General features: G+C 39.5%; 1 protein-coding gene across 1 annotated transcript in view; it reads right to left on the bottom strand.

Moving 5' to 3' along the window:
- The window catches only part of PAPPA2 (pappalysin 2), a 293,756-nt gene that overhangs the window by 54,144 nt on the left and 217,750 nt on the right, over positions 1-21,862 (bottom strand). The window contains exon 17 of the mRNA XM_036117179.2: positions 20,634-20,847. Within this exon, the coding sequence (XP_035973072.2) occupies positions 20,634-20,847 (214 nt within the window). The remainder of the gene's footprint in view (positions 1-20,633; positions 20,848-21,862) is intronic.

Below are 21,862 nucleotides of genomic sequence, written 5' to 3'. Positions count from 1 at the left end.
GTGCCCCAAAACAATTACAATAATAACATCAAAGATCGCTGATCACAAATTACCATAACAAATACAATAATAATGAAAAAGTCTGAGATATTGCGAGAATTACCAAAACATGACACAGAGACATGAGGTGAGTAAGTGCTGTTGGAAAAACAATACCGACAGACTTGCTCAGTCCAGGATTGCCACAGACCTTTGATTTGTAAAAAAAAAAAAAAAAAAAACCCAAAACTGCAATATCTTCAAAGCACAATAAAGCAAAACACAATAAAACAAGGTATGCCTGTAATATTTGATATAAATCTCTCAAGAGAGCTTGATAAATATCAGTGCAGGGTCTAGATTGTTTACAGCTGGGTTTTATTTAAGCTTTTCATCTCGGAGAAGCCTCACACCTAAGTGCACTGGGAAATGCCAGGTGGGATGAAGGAAAGAAAAAAGTTATCACACACTCAGGGGACTACCCGGAAGTGATGTGGGGATCATCAATGTTCATATGGTAATATAATTGATGAAGTTGCCAATATATCTTAGTTCTCCAGAGAGGGGAGAAGATGCAGCATATAGATTTTCTTTTAAAACAGAAACTCTTAGCCTGAACTTCAGAAGGGCAAGGACCTTTCTAGAGATTACTATGGCCATTTTGTTTGTTCACAAGTCCATCTTTTCCTTGGAAAGCACTCATAGGTTCTCAAAGTAGGCATGACTCAACACTGTCCTGAAGGAATTGCTCTTCCTTCTCATGCACGAACATGGCCTCCAACCAGAGAAACTACTTTGAGGTAGACAGAAGTAGACAGTGAGGTAGACTCACTGCCAATTTGAAGGTGCTTTCCATGTTGCTGTTTTAATGCATCCACTTCTGATTCAGAGCAATCCTGGTTACGAGCTTTGATTCTGAAACAGAAGTAATTCCGTGGCCATGGACTCAACCATATGGTGGCCTTAAATTATTATTTTCCAGGGCCATGATGCTCTTTTTAAATTTAAATATGCCCACAACTTTTAATGACTGTCACATTATTATACAAGGCCTCCTGTGTACTTCTCCAGTATTCTAACGTTACACTAGCAAAATATTTATCACATTGTTTTATAAACGTGCACATGTCTCTCTTTTCCACTAAGGTGAAAACTTCCTGAAGGCTAGGATTGTGTCTTATTCTTGTTTTTAATTCCTCATAATAATTCCTAAATAATATCTGGCTTACATTAGGCATTAGTTAAGTATCTTTCAGGTTGAATAATTTAACTAAAATTCACAGTGTGTTAGGCATATTGCAGAGCACATTACACATAGTAACAAACTGATATTTCCTGATGAAATAGTATTATTATTCCTATTTCAAAGATAAAGAAATATACTCAGAAATATGAAACAATTTGCCCTAGATCCTATAGCACAGAATGCATTTATTTGATTTCAAATAATTTAAATAGGGGCACCTGGGTGGCTCAGTCAGTAAAGCACCTCCCTTTGGCTGAGGTCATGATCTCAGAGTCTGGGATCAAGCCCTGTGTTGGGTTCCCTGCTCAGCAGGGAGTCTGCTTCTCCCTCTCCTGCTCCCCCTGCTTGTGCTCTCTCTCTCTCAAATAAATAAATATTTTTAAATCAAATAATTTAAATAAATTTTAATAGTTTAACATAATTTGAACAGTCTCCATTTAGAAATAAGTGAAGGAATGTTAGTTTTTTATTGAGGCAAAATTATTATATAACATTAGTTTCAGATATGCAACATGATAATTTGATATTTATATACACTACAAAGTGATCACCACAATAAGTCTAGTTACCATTTTTCAGCACACAACTGACCTCCTTCACCCATTTCATCTATTCCCACCTCCTTTCCCCTCTGATAACCATCCACCTATTCTCTGTATCCATGAGTTTTGTTTTATTTGTTCATTTGTTCTGGGTTTTCTAATTCCATGTATAAGTAAAATATATGGCATTTGTCTTTCCCTGACTTACTTCGCTTAGCTTAATATCCTTAAGATCTATCCATGTTGTCACAAATGGCAAGATTTCCTTCTTTTAATGGCTGAGTAGTATTCCACCATGTATATACACTACATTTTCTTTACCCATTCATCCATTGATAGGCACTTGGTTGTTTCTATATCTTGGCTATTGTAAATAATGGTGCAATGAACACAGGAGTGCATATATCCTTTAAATTAGTGTTTTTATTTTCATTTTTTTGGATAAATACCTAGAAATGGAATAACTGGATCATATTGTAGTTCTATTCTTGATTTTTTGAGGATCCTCCATACTGTTTTCCATGGTGACTACACTAATTTACATTCACAACAATATTTTCTCCACATCCTCTTCAACACTTGTTATTTCTTGTCTTTTTGATAATAGCCATTCTAACAGGTTTGAAAGGATATCTCCCTGTCGTTTGGATTTGCATTTACCTGATAATTAGTGATTTTGAACATCTTTTCATGTGTCTGTTGGCCACCTGTATGTCTTCTTTGGAAAAATGTCTATTTAGATCCTCTGCCCATTTTTTAATTTTTTTTTTTTTTTTTTTTGCTATTGAGTTGTTTCAGTTTTTTATATATTTTGGATAGTAACTCCTTATTTGTTATATGATGTGCAAACATTTTCTCCCATTCAGTAGGTTGCCTTTTCATTTTGTTGATGGTTTCCTTTGCTGTGAAGCTTTTTAGTTTAATGTAGTCCCACTTGTTTATTTTTGTTTTTGTTGCCTTCAATTTTGGAATCAAATCCAAAAATTCAATGCCAAGACCAATGCTGAAGAGTTCACCTTCTATGTTTTCTTCTAAGAGTTTTGTTGTTTCAGGCCTTATATTCATGTCTTTGATCCATTGGGGGTCAATTTTTGTGTAGGGTGTAAGACAATGTAGGGTCTAGTTTCATTGTTTTACATGTGGCTGACCAGTTTTTCCCAACACCATTTATGGAAGAGACTGCCCTTTCCCCATTGAATATTCTTGGCTCCTTTGTAAATTAACTGTCCATATATGTGTGGGTTTATTGCTGGACTCTCTATTCTATTTCATTGATCGACATGTCTGTTATAACAACACCATATTGTTTTGATTATTATAGCTTTGTAGTATAGTTTGAAATCAGGGAACATGATACCTCCAGCTTTGCTCTTCTTTCTCAAGATTACTTCAGCTATTCAGAGTCTTTTGGCCCCTACAAATTTTAGATCTGTTTGTTCTAGTTCTGTGAAAAACACCATTGGAATTTTAATAGGGATTGCAGTGAATCTGTAGATTGCTTTGGGTAGTATGGATATTTTAACAATATTAATTCTTCCAATCCAGAAGTATGGAATATCTTTCCATTTATTTTTGTCTTCTTCAATTCCTTTCATCAATGTCTTTGAGTTTTCAGTATACAGGTGTTTTACCTCCTTGGTTAAATTTATTCCTAGGCATTTTATTCCTTTTGATGCAATTGTACATGGGGTTGTTTTCTTAATTTCTGTAGTAGTTTGTTATTAGTATATAGAAACAATTTTACTGAATTTACTTGTTAGTTCTTCACTGAACTAATAAATAAAATTTTACTGAATTCATTTATTAGTTCTAATGATTTTTTTTGTGGAATCTTTAGGGCTTTATCTATATAGTATCATATCATCTGCAGATTGTGACAGTGTTACTTTCTTTCCAATTTAGATGTCTTTTATTTCTCTTTCTTGCCTAATTGCTGTGGCTAGGACTTCCAATACTATGTTGAATAAAAGCAGCAAGAGTGGGCATCTTTGTCATGTTCCTAATCTTAGAGGAAAAGCTTTCAGCTTTTCATTGTTTAGTTTGATGTTAAACAGTTATTGAGATTCATACTTTTATTCCCAGGAACATTTTAGGGTAGAAATCTGATTTTGTGACTGGAATTCTTAAGCATCATGGTTTATGTGAACATATATCTACTATCTGTTAATAATAAATACTATTTTTGAGTTATATTTCAGGTGTTTGGCAAAATACCTATATACATTATTTCATTGAATCCTCCAAATGGCAGTTAAGGTAAATATATTATTATCCACATACAGAAGGAACTGAGTGTGAGAGAGATTTAAAGCTAGCTCAAAGATCCACAGTAAAAGGTATATTAGGACCTAGACCTAGGTGACTAGCTGCCAAAGCCTGTGGTCCTTCCACTGTGTCTGGTTTAACAGTTCCTTTTATGTTCTACAGCTCACTTTGAATATTAATAGCATCTCTATCCTATTCAATATCCCAGATGTCCTTTATCCTGATACCACATTTAGAAGTGTGGCAAAAAAAAAAAAAAAGAAGATTCATTTTAAGTTTATGTATTGAGTAATAAATTACATATAGAGTATTACACAAATCTGAGTACACAGATCAAAGAAATTTTACATGTGAATACACCTGGGTAATCATGCAGATCAAGATAAAGAGCATTTCCAGTGCCCCAGAACTCCCCTGGTGTTCCTTACAGTTAAACCTTCCCTCACCCCTGCAATCCACACTATTCTGACTTCCATCAGCATAGATTATGTTTGCCTGTTCTTGAACTTTATATAAATGAAATCACACACTATGTACTATTTAGTATATGGTTTCTTTCTCTAAAGAAAGATGCCACTTAAAAATGTCTTCCCAAATCTATTTTCAATGAAAGGTTTGTAGTTCTTTTGATTATAACTAAACTCCTTTTTGTCCCTCTTGTAGACTGGATATTCTACTCTTCTTTCACACTACAGAGTTTATATCCTCCCAGGGACTCTCTTCTTTCTACCACCTCCCACAGATGAAATCCTTCCCCTACCTCTGCTGAATTGACATCCTCCAGCTGGAGAGAGCAGGCCATACCACTGACACCAGGGAAGAGGCAAGGCTATAAAACCTTGCATGTCAGCATGGTTATAAAGGAAAACCCTTGCTTGGCCAAGATGATAATATTTTGACTTCATGTGGTATTTTTCTCTGAATTGGTTGGAACTCTTCAACATGGAAATAGTCCTCCCTTTTCTTGCCCAGCATGAAGAGCCATTCAAGAATGCCGATTTCATATATTTCCTTGCCAGTTTAATAACCTCAGTGGTGAAGGTAGATAGATCATGGGTAAGTTGGCCATTGTAGGTGGTAGCTGAACAACATGACAGGCCCTGTGATGCAAACCACCAGCAATATCAGTAAAATATAGACAGGGAGAATGCTGGAAGGTAGAAAGGAAAGCAACAGAGCTCCCACTGGTACCTCTGAACTCCACAGGAGACACTACAGGCAGGGATGAGAGGAGGTTGGGAGAGAGACCTGATTCCCTAGGAAATGGCATTTCCTTTCTATAGGTGTCCCTATGCCCCCTCAATTTCATGGATTCTCCTTCCCAGTTTCTTCTCCCTTGTATAGGGATGGCCTCCTATGGCCATCTCTCCATACACCTCTCACAGCTTCTTCATGGCACTCTATCAGATGACCCACTTCAAGTTCTACCCTCAGACTGCTCACAATGCATTTGATTGGTTAGTTACTCAAGGCCCAATAGCAAGCCCTGTCTTACTGGCTCCATATCAATGCCTGTCAATCTCTCGAAACTTGAATGCCATGGGCTGGTTCTGGCCATAAGAGACTGTGATTAGGGCAAGAATTCAGTGTCCTGGATTCCTCTTAACTCCAGGAAATTTGGTTTCCACAAAGGGCCCTTGAAGGGGACTAAAGCCTATAGTAATGGCAAGACTTTGATCTCCAAGGGTGCCACAGCTCCCTCTTCTAAGTTTAGTGTTGAGGAGTGTCCTCTGAGCCTTTTAAAATCATTAATGAAAAAATTGGTTTATTTACCATGGTTCAACTCCTTCATATAAAGTGTTATGAATCAAAAGTCAAGAGGCACTTTGAAATCATGAAATGAGTAGGTTTGCATTTCAAAGAATGATGGCACTGGATACTAGATCGATGCACACAGGCAGACCCTCACCAGGACAGGGATTCCAAACTTCTTTGTTAGTCCAGTACAAATGTCCTTCACGTAAAACATTCTACTCACTGACTATTAGCTATCTATATTTTCTTCATTCCAATGGAGTAAAAGAGGCTGAACTATCACATTAGGAACTATGAAGTGACTTGTCCAATGCCACATTGCAAGCAATTCATTGGCAAAAGAAAGAACAGAATCCAGAGTTTTCAAATCATAATATAACACCCCAATCCTCAGACCAATGGTTTCCAAATGACATTTGTAGACCAATTATGTAGGAGACATTTTAAAAACCTAGACTGACAGGCTTACTAAGTCAATATCCTGGGACTACCCTACACTCTGTATTTTTAAATTGGCCAGCAGTTTTTATATGTAGCTAGGTTGGAAAACCACTAAAATCTACACTACTTTCCTATAGCTAAAATTAACCTTAGATGTAGAAGTCAGAGAGCAAAATCACATACCTAAGAACCTTGGTTAAAAAGGCTGAATGCTTAGCAAAGACCAAACAGGAATAGTTATAGCCAGACAACTTACTCTGTAAATGGTACCATGAGGAGTTGGGGCTAGGGGAAGGTCTGTATTTATTTTCCTTCTAACTACTCCAGACAAATCACCACAATTTCCAGTTAGAAGATGCTTTTTCCAATTTCCAGAACGTGTGGTATCCACCTAGTGCTGAAAATCCAGCTGTGCTCTTTCTGCTTCTTACACCATTGCCAGAAATAAAGATCTTGTAATCAAAACTTGGCTGAAAGTTTGATTGATGTTGCTTGAGGCACACATGAGTCTATCCTACCCTATTCTTTATCACCACTGCAGGGTTTTCAAAAGTATTATTTATTTTTCACCGGAGAAAATAAAAATATGATTGTTGAGTCCAAGAGAATTATCATGTCTTTACCAATCAAGGGCATCTGGTGTCTCCAATGGGTAGTCCCTCATGAATAATAACAATAACAGAAAAACAATAAAATATTGAGCACTTAAGTGCTAGGGATTATGCAGAATAATACATATCTATATCATTTTATCCTTAAACCCCCCTGTGTGAGAAGGACTATTGTTATGTGAGTTCTTGATTACCTTATCTTTGTACATCCTCTTCCTCAACCACCCCCATACCATCATCTACCTTGTTGCTCAAATTTGAAACTTAAAGACATCCTTGATTCTACTCTTTCTGTCAATTTTACCTTTTTCCCCAACCTCCCCGCCATCTGATTTTATTCAATCTATCAGCAAGTCCTCTCAGTTTTTCCTCCCAAATATCTCCGGAATCTGTCGCCATACCTCTTGCATCTCCACTGTGATGAATGCTAGCCCCAGTTCCCATCTCTCACCTACTAACTGGACACCCCACTTCTCTGGACCCCTTCCTATACAGTTGGCAAATACCAGTCAGAGATATATTTTATAAAATAAATAAATATATTACATCAAGTCATTTTCTTGCTTAGAACATTTCAATTGCTTCTTCTTGCATGGGAATAAATCCAAACTTTCTCATTTCTTACAAGTCCTGCATAATCTTGTCCCACTTTCTCTGACCTCATCCTATGTCCCATTCACCTTTAATGTACTTTGTCCACATTGGACTTAGAATCCCAAGCACAACCAAGTTTTTTCCTGCCAAAGGACTTTGGTGCTATTCTCTCTGCTTGTGTTTTTCTTTTTGCTCTTCTGACTGGCTCTTCTTCCTACCTAAAAATAATTTTTGCCACTCCAGAGCAACCTTATTTTACACCTTTATTGTTTTTGGTTTTTAATCAAAGCACCTGTCTCAAGGAATGCATACTCTAATTAATTTTTTTTTGTCTTTTTTTTTAGTTTTAGTAATTTATTTCCTGTCTCCCCCACTGGAATATAAGCTTGGTGAGAGCAAGACCATATTTACTATTATATCTTCAGTCTCCAGCACAATGTCTGGTACATCATAGGCACCAATAAACATTAGTTCAATGAATGTATTATTTTATAGATGAGGTAAATAAGGTTTAGAAAAGTAGGATAACTTGCCTGGGGTTATCTAACTGGTTAATGGAAGGAGAAGGATCAGTAAGTACCATGATCCATCTGATGCCAATGCCTAAATCACAATATGGAAGCACCATTATTCCTAGATATGAAGCTGCAGATAAAGTACCTCCCTTTACCTAGTACATTTATACTGAATGTCACAAAATCCTATCACATAGAACATCTCTAAAAAGGAGGTGTAAAAGCAAGGAGTAACCACATTATTTTCATAACACAGATTAGGAAACTAAAGCATTAATCGGCTAAGCACTGTATGTGGTGCACAGTCAGCTTTTGAATTGAAATTAGAAGCCTCTTTACTCAGGGCGCCTGGGTGGCTCAGTTGGTTAAGCGACTGCCTTCGGCTCAGGTCATGATCCTGGAGTCCCGGGATCGAGTCCCGCATCGGGCTCCCTGCTCGGCAGGGAGTCTGCTTCTCCCTCTGACCCTCCTCCCTCTCATGCTCTCTGTCTCTCATTCTCTCTCTCTCAAATAAATAAATAAAATCTTTAAAAAAAAAAAAAAAAAAAAAAAAAAAAGAAGCCTCTTTACTCAGAATAGTTTAGCCCTTTACCACTTACCATGTGGTTCCCAGAACAGCAGCACTAGAATCTCCCCGGAGTTTGTCAGCAGTGCATAATCTCGGGCTGCACCCAAGCCTGACTCAATCAGAATCTGCATTTTAACAAGATCCCCAAGTGATTCCTATGCACATTCAAGTTTGAGAAGCATTACTCTAGACTGTGTTAAAAGACACAGTCCTCTACCCGACCGCAGAGAGAACCATCAGCACTTCCAAACTCCATACCAGTTTTTTTTTTTTTCTAAAAGATTTTATTTATTTATTTGACAGAGAGAGAGACAGCGAGAGAGGGAACACAAGCAGGGGGGAGTGGGAGAGGGAGAAGCAGGCTTCCCGCCGAGCAGGGAGCCTGATGCGGGGCTCGATCCCAGAATCCCGGGATCATGACCCGAGCCGAAGGCAGACGCCTAACAACTGAGCCACCCAGGCGCCCCTCCATACCAGTTTTTATCTTAACAAACTGTAGACCTGGTTTCTCAAGTCAATATCCTAAATGAAGAGCAGGCAGACTTCAGTCATGGCCAGTCCGTAGCCCATCAGTGAGTCCACCCTCTGTACAGCAGGCCCTCGATGTTTAGCCCCAGTCCACTCCACTGGATAAGAAACAGTGTCAGCAGGACCATCCCACTAGACACCTTGGCTTTGGTTTTTCATTCTTCCCTGACTCAAAAAAATACCCCTTACAAAGCTCTTCTTGCATGTAAAATAGTGCCTCTCTGTCAGAATAAGCAGTGTGCTAAATCCTAAAAGTACAGATAGTTCTACTTCTAAGCCCCACCCCTCACTTCTATCTTTGGGCTTTCTGCTACTAAATCTTAGGTCTCCAAATTGGCAGATGCAATAATGCCTTGCCCCAGGTCTGAACACCTAACTCAAGTTTGGGGCCCTTCCTCCTCCTTTCATTGCCCCGCCTTAGTTGTCCAACTCTCAGCCTCTCTCATTTTAAGTTCAGTAGCTCCCACTTAATTCTCTTTTGCATCAGTCTCTGGGTCCCTCACACAATTCTCCATAAAGCTAACAGGGTTTATCTTCTTACCAAATCTTCTCATGTCACCCCCAAATTTTAAAACATTCTGAAGTTTCTGCAATGCATGCAATTTAAACCCAAACATACAATGGCAATTAACATTACCGCAGAATTCTAATATTCATTCCCTTCAGTGTATACTTAAGGACCTGGTGGTTACACTGAAATGCAGGAGTGAACTGGTTCCAAAACAAAAACTATTAAATAGGAATCTCTTGCCTTCCCCATCTTTCATCATTCAGCATTCATACATCCAGTCAACAAATGTTCACTGAGCATCTAGTACATGCCTATGCATTATATTAGGTCATATAGTTTATTTTTTTAAAGATTTTTATTTATTTGAGAGAGAGAGAGAATGAGAAAGAGAGAGAGAGAGCATGAGAGGGGGGAGGGTAAGAGGGAGAAGCAGATTTCCCGCTGAGCAGGGAGCCTGATGCAGGACTTGATCCCGGGACTCCAGGATCATGACCCAAGATGAAGGCAGTCACTTAACCAACTGAGCCACCCAGGTGCCCAGGTTGTATGGTTTTAGAAACAAATAATAATACCATAAGAGAACCAGAATACTGACCTATGGGAGCTCAAAGAGGGAGCCACCAGCACTGCCTGGGGACATGAAGGTTAGCAGGAAAGAAACACTTGGAGATGGGTTCATTAGGCAGGGAAGGAGGAGAGGGGCATACCCGCCAGAAGATCGATGCATGTAAGAACCCAGAGGTGTGAAAGTCAGAGGTCCCACTGGCCTTCAGCAGGTTTTTAGTGGCTGCACTGGGTGATTCCCATCAGGAATACAGTGGTGAAGAGCAGATGATTTGGAAGCAGGAGACTAATGCTTGAACTCCAGATGTGGCTCTAAATACATCTCTGGCTTTTAAAAAATTACTTAGCTTTCTTGTCTCAGTTTTCCTATCTGAAAACTGGGGCTGATAATAGCTTCCGTATAGGGTTATTAGACGATTACATAAGTTAGTGTATATAAAGTATGTAGCACAATGAATGGCACATACAATTCCCAATGAGCAGCAGAAATTATTAGCTCTGATAACCAACAAATCTACTCAGACACACTCCTCTGTCCATCCCTCTGCTCTCTCTCTCTCTTTCCCTGTGTGTGTGGATATGAATGTTCAGTGTTAACATTCTACTCAGTCTTCCCACCCTACTCAGTTCTTCAGATTTTTGTCCCACCCAGAATCCTTCAGGAGATAGTTTGTAAATCAGTTTGGCCTGAACTGACTCCATCACTAGACAGCAAAGGCAAGGTCACAATCAAAATGTTCACCCACTAGGCCAAAGAAGGCATTAGCTGGAGCCTGAGACAGAGGATGGGATAAGGAGAGGAAAAAAAAAAAAAAGCAAAGAAAGGGCATCAGGGAGAGAAAGTATGGGTTGAAGAATGTCCTATTGGGGTGTGTGTGTGTATGTGTGTGTATAAAATTCAGTGCTTACTCATATAATATTTTAAAAATTATTCTTCCTCATTAATAGAGAAATCAGAAGTCAATATAATATTTAAAAAGGAAGGACAGTTTTACAATCAGATGTTCTCTAGCTTGAGATTGAAGGTCACAGGGAAATTTATGAGTTCAACGAATGCTGTGTTTGAAGTAAAGGCCTGCATACCAATCACTGGAGCCCTGTGAAGCCCGCAGCAGGGAGTTGGCCTGCACCCAGGTGTGCATTTGAGTGGCCAAGGCTTGGAGAAAAGGTTTACTCACTTTAATGCCAAAAGAGGCTGTAATCAATTAGCCTAAAGCTCACATTATCCTACAATGGCAAGAGAATTGAGGATTCCAAGAATAAACTTTGAATGTATTTACTATAATCACTAATTATAAAGCCAGACAATGTCTTAATGGAAAGAAAACAAATTTCTATTTCTCACAGATGCATGAGTGTACATAGAGATTATAGTGTGTCCCTTAATTGGCAAATCATAGATAGCACATGTGTCTCCGTCTATATATACACATAGGTTTAACAGCTGTTCATATGTGTATATGCACAATGTTATGACACAGAGTTTAAAAATTATGTAGATTATTTTACTGAGTTTTTAGAAATTGCAAATCCAGGATATTTAAGGAGGTTTAGCATTTGTCTTAACTACACATATCCATTTCATTAGCCAAGTCTTTCTTTCCCTTCCTATGGTACAATAAAATCAATTGAACTTCAGAGGTTCAAGCTACAGTTCAAAAAGATCAAGAGTCTAAAAATCTAGATGACATCTCCAGGACATGCCCTTCCTATCTGCTCCCACACCAGTCTGACCTTATGTGCTTGCCCCAATTTTTGAAGTATGTCCAGCTCTATCTTGCTGACTATTTCATTTCCATTTCTTTCCCACCCCCCCATATCCCCTTTTCCCTTTCATGGTCTACTTGAAGCCACTGTAGTATTTGGATAACTCACTGAGATGACAGCAGGATGAGATGAAGCATTCAGAGAGGGTTCTGATTGGGGGAGGGAACTGCACATATATATTTTTAATTTAATGAACTTTCTTTTTCCTGTGTGTGTGTGTCTTTTATAGGCAGAGGAAATACACTCCCCCATTGGCCCTCGTAACCAAAGACCTGTACCTCCTACTTGGAATGCCAGCTTCTGTCTTTCTGTCCCTACGTTGTTTTTCAGGAATATAGACATCAACAATGGATAGGAGACAATAGCCACTGATAAAAATGTAGCTGAGTGTTTTCCTTGTTAAAGAAGTTTACCTGCTAAACACACCAAAAGCAACAGTCATTTTGCAAGGGTCATTAACCTGATGATGATGATTTTGATGATGATGATGATAAAATATCAGCTATTGCTGACCTAAAGCTTCATATGATTAAGAACTGTGTTCACTTATTTACATCTATTATCCAATTTAATCCTTATAAAAAGCTATAAGTAATTCTATTTCCTAATATCCATTTTGTAAATAAAAACAGCAATGTTCAGTATAGATCAGTAACTTGCCCTAGGTCTAAGAGCTAATAAGTGGCAGAGTTAAGATTCAAACTTAGATCTCACTAATCCCAGAACCTGTGTATTTTACCACTAAGCCAAGAGATAAATCTTGGACTAAGGAAAATCTTCCTAGCATTTTGACTAAATTTTCTTCTTTAGGGAAGTTTCAGGGAAGTACTTAATCTTTAAATTCAATTCTAGAGATCTTAAAAATGTACCCATATTCTGTCTTCAAGGAAGACCTGGATTCAATCCTCTTGGGTGTGAATAGAGAACAATTTACCAAAACCTATCGAGAGGAAGAGGATAAAACCTTGACTGTTCACTCAGACCAGAAGTTCTCCCAGTATTTCCTTAAGTACTGCCTACTAGGATTGTGCCTGTGCAGTAACATATCACTGCTTCTCTGTTTTTTTTTTTTTCTGGTGGCAATAAATTGTTATGTATCACTTATCTCAATGGTGTTCTGCCAAAGTGCTAACTCTTCTCATTGGTTCTACTGAGGTAGAAAATAAAATATAGACTTTTAGAGCTGGAAGTCACTCAAGATTTCCCCTTATTTTACAGATGTGGGAAAAAAATGCCCAGAGAGATATAGTCATTTGCTCAATATTGAAAGTCTTGTTAGCCAAGAGCATGGGCTCTGGAGTCAGAATGGTTTAACATCACAAATTGGCTGAGTGGTTGCGGGAAGGCTACTAATGATACTCTGAGTCTTAGTTTCCTCATCTATCTAATAATATACTGAAACATATTATTATTACAGTTTATCAAGGTATACATTACTGTATCATAGTATACCATATTATACTATCATCTTATTATATCATCAACCCAACAGAACAGAGCCAAGGCCTTATGCTTTTTAACTCTCTGCCATACCAAATGATCTTTCTGTGTGTAGAGATGGGTCAAGTCCACATGTATAATCCACGGCCATCCCAAACCCTCCCTCCAAGTCAGAGGAGACAAACCCCCATTAAAGAGGTTTACCAACCAAACATTTGTTAAACACTAAATAGTCATAATGTGAGGACTGTTTTTTACAGTCTTGACCTACATTTGTGTTTATAGAACTTAAATAGATCTGTGTTCTTTGGAAAAGCTGATATCATGAGTGACTCTCAGAAAGTATGGCTGTTTACAATCACTCTAAAAAAGATCTGACTATTACAGCACCTTTCACATGGCATCTTGATTAATGACTTACAGAGGGAGAGGCTAAGTAAGGCTAGAAGGTTGGAATAATTTGTAAGTTAAATTAATTATGAGCCCTAATGAGGTTAATCTAACCTTCGCACATAAAGATAACACCTAATAAGAAAAAGGTAGCCATGGGAGTGAAAGATAAGAGAGACTATAATATGGTCTTTTTGATAAAAATATAAGTCAAAAACATTTTTTTACCTTCCTTGGAAGTCAAGTTAATGAAACAACAAAGGGGCGATGAACAATGATGTCTATGTGGAAGAAAACTGCAGGGGAGGAAAAGAAAGCGGCTTAAAGGAGCCTGTGTATGTGTTGTAAAATGTCAATAAGAAAGAACTCAGGAAAATACTACAATTCCTTTGGTGTTACAATTGTTTGTATTTTTTCAATTAACTCCAAATATAAATAAGCCTCAAAGAGACATGTAAAAATCTGGCATGCAAAAGTGCTGTTACACTAATTTTGAAAAAAGAAACATTACTCTGGATATTTTTAGACAAGTCAAAATCCCATGACTGATACTGTTCTTACAGAAACAAAGGTTCCCCTAGACTCGTGCTTCTTGATTTTGGCTGCATAGTGGAGCAACTTGGGAAGCTTTGCAAAACACTAAAGCCTGGGTCCCACTTGCAGAGATTCTGATGTAATTGGTTTGGGGTATGATCTGAACATTAAGATTTTTTAAGTCTCCCCAAATGATACTAATGTGCAGCCAGGTATGGGAACTGTTGTTCTGGTGAGCTTGTTGAGAGGTCTAATCCTTTTGTGTGACAATTAACTTGTACAGAGTTGTGCTAATCAAGCTTACATGTGTGTTGAATAGACAAAAATAAACAGCCTTTGGAGAAAATGATTCCTTCCATGTTGCTGAGACAATTGTTAGAAGAAAAACATACACATATATTTTTAGAGTTCTTCTACTCTAAAGCCCTTGAAATAGAGATCTCCACTCCCTCATAAGAAACTGCCCCCTTTCCTGCACCACTGATTCGTATCAACTTTAATATCAAATTCCTACCAAGATTTTTCTAATAAATGTACTTTCCTCCATTCATAAAGTATTTATTTAGTACCTACCAAAAAATGTAGTATCCATTGGGCACACGAAGCTAAACAAATATTCGTGGTCTCTTGGAGAATATAGATAAGTAACCAGACCATGTCTACTCAGTGAGATAAATGATGTCAGGGAAGTTCTGTGTGCAATGGAACCCTGGGAAGGGCAGTTCTTCCAGACTGGGGAGATTTGGTAGTCTTCCTAGATAAAACTGTACCTATGCTAAAAACAGGAGTAAGAGTCAGCTAAGGCAAAGGTCACTGTTGGGGAGAGCTCTGGCCCAGAGGCATGTTAGCCATGGCTTAGATGAGGAAGTAACATCAATCCAATGGTATGAGAGCCTAGAGAAGGAGAAGGAAAATCAGGGAATGAAAAAGAACAGTTGGAGGGAAGTGGTCTCCCAGGGAAGAGAGTAAGCAATAAGCCTATGGAAGTAAGCAAAGTCCAGCTAGATTATATAAGACCTTGAAACTATTTTAAGATTTTTTATTTTCCTAGTGAAATGGCTGGCCATTCAATTTTATGTAGGGGAAAACTGTAATTGGAATTCTGTTTTTTGAAGATCAATTTTGCTGCAAAGTGGTGAATGTATTGAAGGGAAAAAGACTAGAGTCAGAAAGACCAGTTCAGAAGTGAAAAAGGATAGTGGCCTGGTATAGAGAAGTGGCAGCAGAAATTGGGAGAAATGGTCATATCTGAGAGTCAGTAAGATGACACTCGATGGAAGTTGATGACTGGTTTGAAGAACACTGAAGAATCTCAAGTTATGTGCGGGTTCTTGGTCTGACCAACCACATGGAACACAGAAGATGTTAAGATTTGAAAGAGATTATAATAGGCTGTGTTTTATATAGTAAGAGTATAAAATGCAGATGGGATATCCAAGTGGCTATAGCCACAGGCAGTTGTTCTAATGGTCCTTATGGCCCCTAAGGGAAGAGACTAGAGTAGGAGGTACGGATTTAGGAAGCATCGGCATGTGAATGATGGATGAGGCTACAGAGTAAATGAGCTTCATCCCAGACAAGTGTGCAGAATAAGAGAGAAAAGTGAGCTCAGAGAAACACCAACACTGAAGAAATGGGCAGAGGGGAGAAATCCAGAAAATAAAATTGAGAAGAGACAGAGAAGAAGAAGGAAAATTAGGGAGTGAAAAAGAACATTATCAAGGAAGAAGTTTCAAGCAGAGTGTAGCCAACTATGCTATAATAAGGAGCCTGACTCCATTTTTAATGTTTGCTGACAGCTTTCAAGCCCCACCATCTCCCATATCTGAGCAAGCCTATCAGAAAGCTGTATGCTTCCTCTTTTGGCCTCAGGAGAAAGTTCAAACCACACAGGTTCTGTTCACATGCAGAAACCCTGACACAAGCCCCACTCCCTAAGCACCATAAAACCCCAGGCCCTCTCCTTTCCCTGCTTTCTCCAGCCATTTGAAGGTCAACCTGGGGTCCTCCCCTTCTCTTTCCAGAAGGCCTCATTATATGAGTAATAAACCTTTTCAGAGTCTCTTGGTCTATATGTGGTATCATTAGTTTCAACATCCACACCAAATTATGGGTAGAAGGGTCCATCCTATCTCTCATGGTGACCACAACATAAACCAAATATTCTCAAGTAACCTGAGGACCAAGAAGAGTCACTGCATTTGGCAGCAGAAAGATCCATGGCAAGCACAGCTCTAGTGAAGAGAGAGGAGTAAAAACATGAATGTCAAAGTGTGAAGGAGAGAAAAGATGGCAAGCTAGAGAGAGTGAATACAAACAACTCTTACAACAAGTTTCATTGTGAAAGGGAGAGAGAAAGCTGGAGTGGTAGCTGAGGGCAGGTGCATGGGATCAAGAAAAGGCTCTGCTTATTTGAGTGGTAAGGTGGGAGAAACCTGAGAATAATGAAAGAGAAGTAACAGGCAAGAGGAAGAGAGATGCCTCAGATGTAGGAAAGAAGAAGGTAAATGGGTGGAGAGAAATCCCCAAGAAGGGAGATGGGGTCCAGAGCAAAGGTGGTGAACTTCATTTTTGACAGCAGGAAAGGGGAGTATATGTTTGGGGCATAGATTAGCTTGCCCACCTGTGGGCAGACCCTTCACTTTGGGGAGTGAGGTGATATGCTGGAAGTTTGGGAAGAGGTGTTAGGACTGGAGGAAAAACGGTGTGAGATGACCTTCGAGAATAAAGACAGTGCTGGTCCTCAAAACATAGAAGGATCTGGGCATAGGGTGGAAAGGTCACATACCTTTCTTCATGCCGTCTTAGAGTGCTGGTCTCTCCTGGGTTCACCTACTTAGAAAGATCTGCCTAGTTTTCCTTTTATTACTCTCTGCCTCCACAAATTGCTATAATCTACTCTTAGCTCACTTCATTATTTAGTTTTTAAACTGTTTATCCATTTATATCATTATAAAATCTAGAAAATTTAGCAAATACAAATAAGCAGAAAAAGAAGAGATATTCCTTATAAACCTACTACCTAGAGATTATGACTACTACTATCATAATCATTTCTAGCTAATATAAAAGTGATAAAAATATTTTTTAATATGAAAAATAGAGATTCTAACATTTATAACAGTTACTTTCTTGCTTTTATCCACCTAACATTGTACTGTGAATGTTTTCCCATGTCTTTAATATTCTTCCAAACATCTTTGATGGTAGCAGGCCATTTCATGGTATGGCTGTACCATTGTATAGCTGTACTATATAATGGATATTTATTTTTGTTTTATTGATATTTTTTGCTCCCCCAACATCCATTTACCCTCCTTCTGAATTTCCCTCTGGGGAATCCATTGGACTTGGGTGATGCTGACTCCAGCCACGACTTCAAGATCAGAGTCCCTGACCCAGGCCTAAGCCATTGCATTTTCCCTGTCCTCAGGAACTAGATTCAGTGTGGGCTGTGCCACTTTCAAATCCTGGGAAGAAGGGGCCAGGAATCCAGGGGCCAGGTGAATGTGCCTCTCCTGTAGCTGTCTCCTTCTCTGCTATGCTTCAAGGAAAAATAAAGCACAGGAAAGAGGGAGCCCGGAGGCTGTGTGCTCCCTGAGGTCGGAGCCTAGATCCTCCTCAGACCAGCAGAGAGCACACACGCGATGAACTTGCCAATTGCAGCTATGCCTTCCCTGCCCCCTCTGAGCTGAATGGGACAAAACTTAAATGGGCTGATCCAAAGAGAAAAGTCAGATCCAGTACTTGTCTTTCTTTTCTCTTGAAACAACATTCAACAGATGTGAGAAGAGCAGGAAGGGAATGTACTTGGCTGACATTTTTGTAGCTGTTTCCTTGTTTTAAAAAGAAATGAACAAAAAGCAATACATGGTACTTACATTGAACGTCATAGTTGATAAAATGCTTCCAGAACATTTACCTCCTTTCAGCCTCAAAACAACACTATTGGGTAGAAATTACTACCCCTCCCATTATGGATGCAAAAATTGAGACACATGGATATTGAGTCCGTTGTTCAGAGTTGTGCAAACAACAAGCTTCGAATCTGACCATCAAGCGGGTTTTTTCCACTACTCGCAGAACTGCATAAAATTAGCATGTGCCCACTCTGTCTGGATTGATCTCCCTGCCTGCTTTTCTCAATTTCTTCTCCTCCTGCTTGCATGTCCTAGAAAGAAGTTTAGAGCCCCATTTGTACAACTCTGGGCTCTTTCACCAAGCGGGGAACAAGGCTGACATAGTTCGTTGGGTAAACAGAAGTGGCAAGTGACAGTGATTTACGCCCAACTTGCAAACTTCTGATGACCAATCCGCCGCCTGCTATGTAAACAGGTGTAAACTAAGATTTAAATCAGTTTACACAGTGTGGTAAATAATTTAATCTTCCCTCAGCATGGTGTTTGTGAATGTAAATGTTTATGCCAAAACCGATGCCGATGTTGCAAGCTTCCAGTTTCTCAACCAGAAAAGTTGTACCAACAAATGGCCTTTGTGTGCCCCTGCCGTGGCTGGGGCAGCCAGCTGAGCCCGAGGTGTAGGGGAAGGCAGAGAGCCCACAGTTCTGGGGGGAAGCCTCATTCCCAACACAAGCTGTGGGCTGAGGGAGCTAGAAATCATCCTTCTGCCCTCAATTCTTCCTGGTCCTGAGACTTTGCTCTCCCCCTCAATTATTCTTCTCTGCGCTATTCTGCAGACACGTGAGTCAGTTGCAAGTCTGTATAAAGGGAGGCAAGAAACAAGAGGGGAAAAAGCTAGAAAACAGCCTCCTCTAGAGGAGTTGTAATACCATTCGCACTTGAAGATGGCCTGGGTCCTCACTGTCTTTCAATGTGTGCCTATGCAAATTGATCTAGAGCCTATGAAAATCACATGCAAATGTGTTTTCGGTTGTCAAAAACTGTTGACTATACCTGCTAGAGTCCACTGAACTGGAGTGCTGTCTCTTATGAATTTTTCATCAGTATTATTCATATTCTCATCAGCCTAGCTCTCGCCTGACTTGCTCCCCCCACCCTCCCACATAGAAGCCTGGGCTTTCTCTGTAGTATAAGGCTCTGGGCAAAGCCAGACTCAATCCACCCCATAGTAAGATGGTGGGGTGAAGGGCACATGTGAGCCAGAGAGCAAGTTTCCTGATATTCTTCTGTCCCCTTAGAGAATTTTAGCTTATAAGCAAAGTTTGTCTATCTTGGCATCATTGGTAATGCCATAGGTGGGATCGTATTAGTTCAAAACAAAAACAAAAACAAAAACCATCTTTAAAAAAAAACCTACTATGGTCGGACTTTTAATTAAGTCCTGGGTAAGAAATGAACTGGATTTTCTCCTATACTAACATAATTTATGATAGGGAAAGAATAGCTACTATTTACTGAGTACAAGGAGTTTCTTTTTCTGAGTTTTTTATTTGTTTTGTTTGTTCAGAAAAACCTTCTTTTGCTGAAGCCGTTTATTGAGCAATTGGCACAAGGCAGGCACTGGGTTGGATGTGCATTATCTCATTTCATCTTCAACTCAACCCTCTGATGTGGGCATTATCCTCAACTTACAAAGGAGACTGAGACCCAAAGAGTTAAGTAACTTGCCTGAGGTTACTCAGCTGATAAAAAGAGGAGATGACTGGGATCTGAAGCCCAGCATGACTCTCTTCAAAGCCTTTCCTTTTGTTCTTTCTGATCAGAAGAAATGCACCCTGGCTTCTGGGTCTAGGAGTTGCACATACAGGAAGTCCAGCAGGGAGAAAGCAGACAGACTACAATAACATTAATGGCTAATATGTTTTATGTGTTAAAAATAAATTTACCAAACCTTATGTTTTATTAATTGATTAATGTATTTAGTCCCCACACCAAGCCCTATCAGGTCGATATTATTATTACTATCCTTGCTTTACAGATGAGAAAGACTGAAGCAGAGAAAGAAACCTTCCCAGCATCACACAGGTAATAAATGTCTGGATTGGGGACCAGCCCAGGCGGTCTCTCCCAGAACCATCATCCCATAAGCTCCCAACCGACCTGATGAGGATGTTCCACCCACAGTTGGATTCAGGTGACAACACCTGAGAAGCTCCCAACACTTACTTTCAAGGACAATGATAATTAGGGCAGAGATTCCATTAAAATCACCTAAGTGAGGCTGTGGGATCTTCTATGGGAAGGAATAGCTTTCCAGAAAGCACACCTGGTCAACCTGCCTGCATGACTGTGGAATATACCTGTGCAGGTGAAGAGAGATTGTATAGAAAAACAAACCAACACAACAAGCAATGGACAACCCAGAAGGTCTTCCATATTATTTCCAAAGCACTGGTCTGGGATTTACAAATGAGAGCATGAAGGTAGAGAGAAGCGCAAAGACCCAAGAACAAGCCAGCTCACCTCCTGACTTTACTGTCCGCACTCGGCACGGCATAGTAGCCTGGTTTGCATTCGTATCTGCAGACAGAGCCCACGTCATGGTTGTGCTGGAGGCAGGGAGGCAGGAGCAAGCTGGCATTCGGGATAACAGGAGGAGCGTCACACTCCAACTTGCAGTAGGCTTCGGGGAGGGACCAGAGCCCATCTTCAAGACAGGTCAGCCACGGGTTCAGTCCTGAGCCCAGGAAAAAGAAGCACAGGATGCTCAGAGCAGAGTCCAGAAATCAAAGTGTAGCCAAAAAGAACAAAAACCTATCAACCCATCAGCATTCTCAGGAAGTCACATAATTCTTGGTGGAGCAGCTTCTCTGGCATCTCAGGTCCAGGGCTCATCCTATCTCTTTTTACTCGCTGAGTATCCACTGGGATCTCTTACAAAGAACAGAGGTCAGATAACGATTCCCTGACCTCCCTTTCATTCCTTGAATGATAGAATGGCTACTAAATAAATCATGACCTCACTTCCTAACTACAAATGATAAAAATGTAGTAGTGACCATGTCATGGAAAGCATGACACATTTATAGTGCTTTTTATATGCCGAAGCATTTTATAATACTTATATAAACTTCACACCTCAAACAACCCATTGCAACAGATACCATCATTATCTCTTATTTTGCACATGAGGAAATTGAGTTTAGGCATCTTGCCCAAGCTAATAAGGGGCAGATGTAGGGTTTGAACTTGGGCAGCTGGGATGCAGAGTTCTGTACTTAAATACCACACTATATGCCTCAGTGTAATTCATGGTTCTTCCGAAGGCAATCCATGAATTTCCCACAGTTGCATCACAAACCCACCTCAGACCTACTAAATCAGGCTCTGTCAGCATTAGGCTCAGGAAGTAGCATTTGTAACAGGCCTCCTGGGTCACTGAGAGGCACACCAAAGTCTGAGAAGAGGTCAAGAGCAAGGTGTGGGGTCAGAACAGGTTCTACCTTATCTTCATCTCTTACTAGCAGTAAGCCAGGGACAACTCATAGAACTCTGTTCTCATCTATAAAATAGAACTAAAAGCACCTAGCTCATAGGAAGGTTGTAAATATTAAATAAAAAAATTTGCATGATAAAGTGTTTCTTGATTATTAATATGATCAGGCCACTGTGAGTCAGCTTGATTCCAGAGGACATACAATCAAATAAAAACAGGGAAGTCTACGTGTCTTTCATTCATGAGATCTGAGCCA

The sequence above is a fragment of the Halichoerus grypus genome, chromosome 7, assembly GCF_964656455.1.
Source record: "Halichoerus grypus chromosome 7, mHalGry1.hap1.1, whole genome shotgun sequence".
Taxonomy (NCBI): Eukaryota; Metazoa; Chordata; class Mammalia; order Carnivora; family Phocidae; genus Halichoerus; species Halichoerus grypus.
The sequence above is the reverse complement of the archived record's forward strand: the minus strand, read 5'-3'. Positions and strand labels throughout refer to the sequence as shown.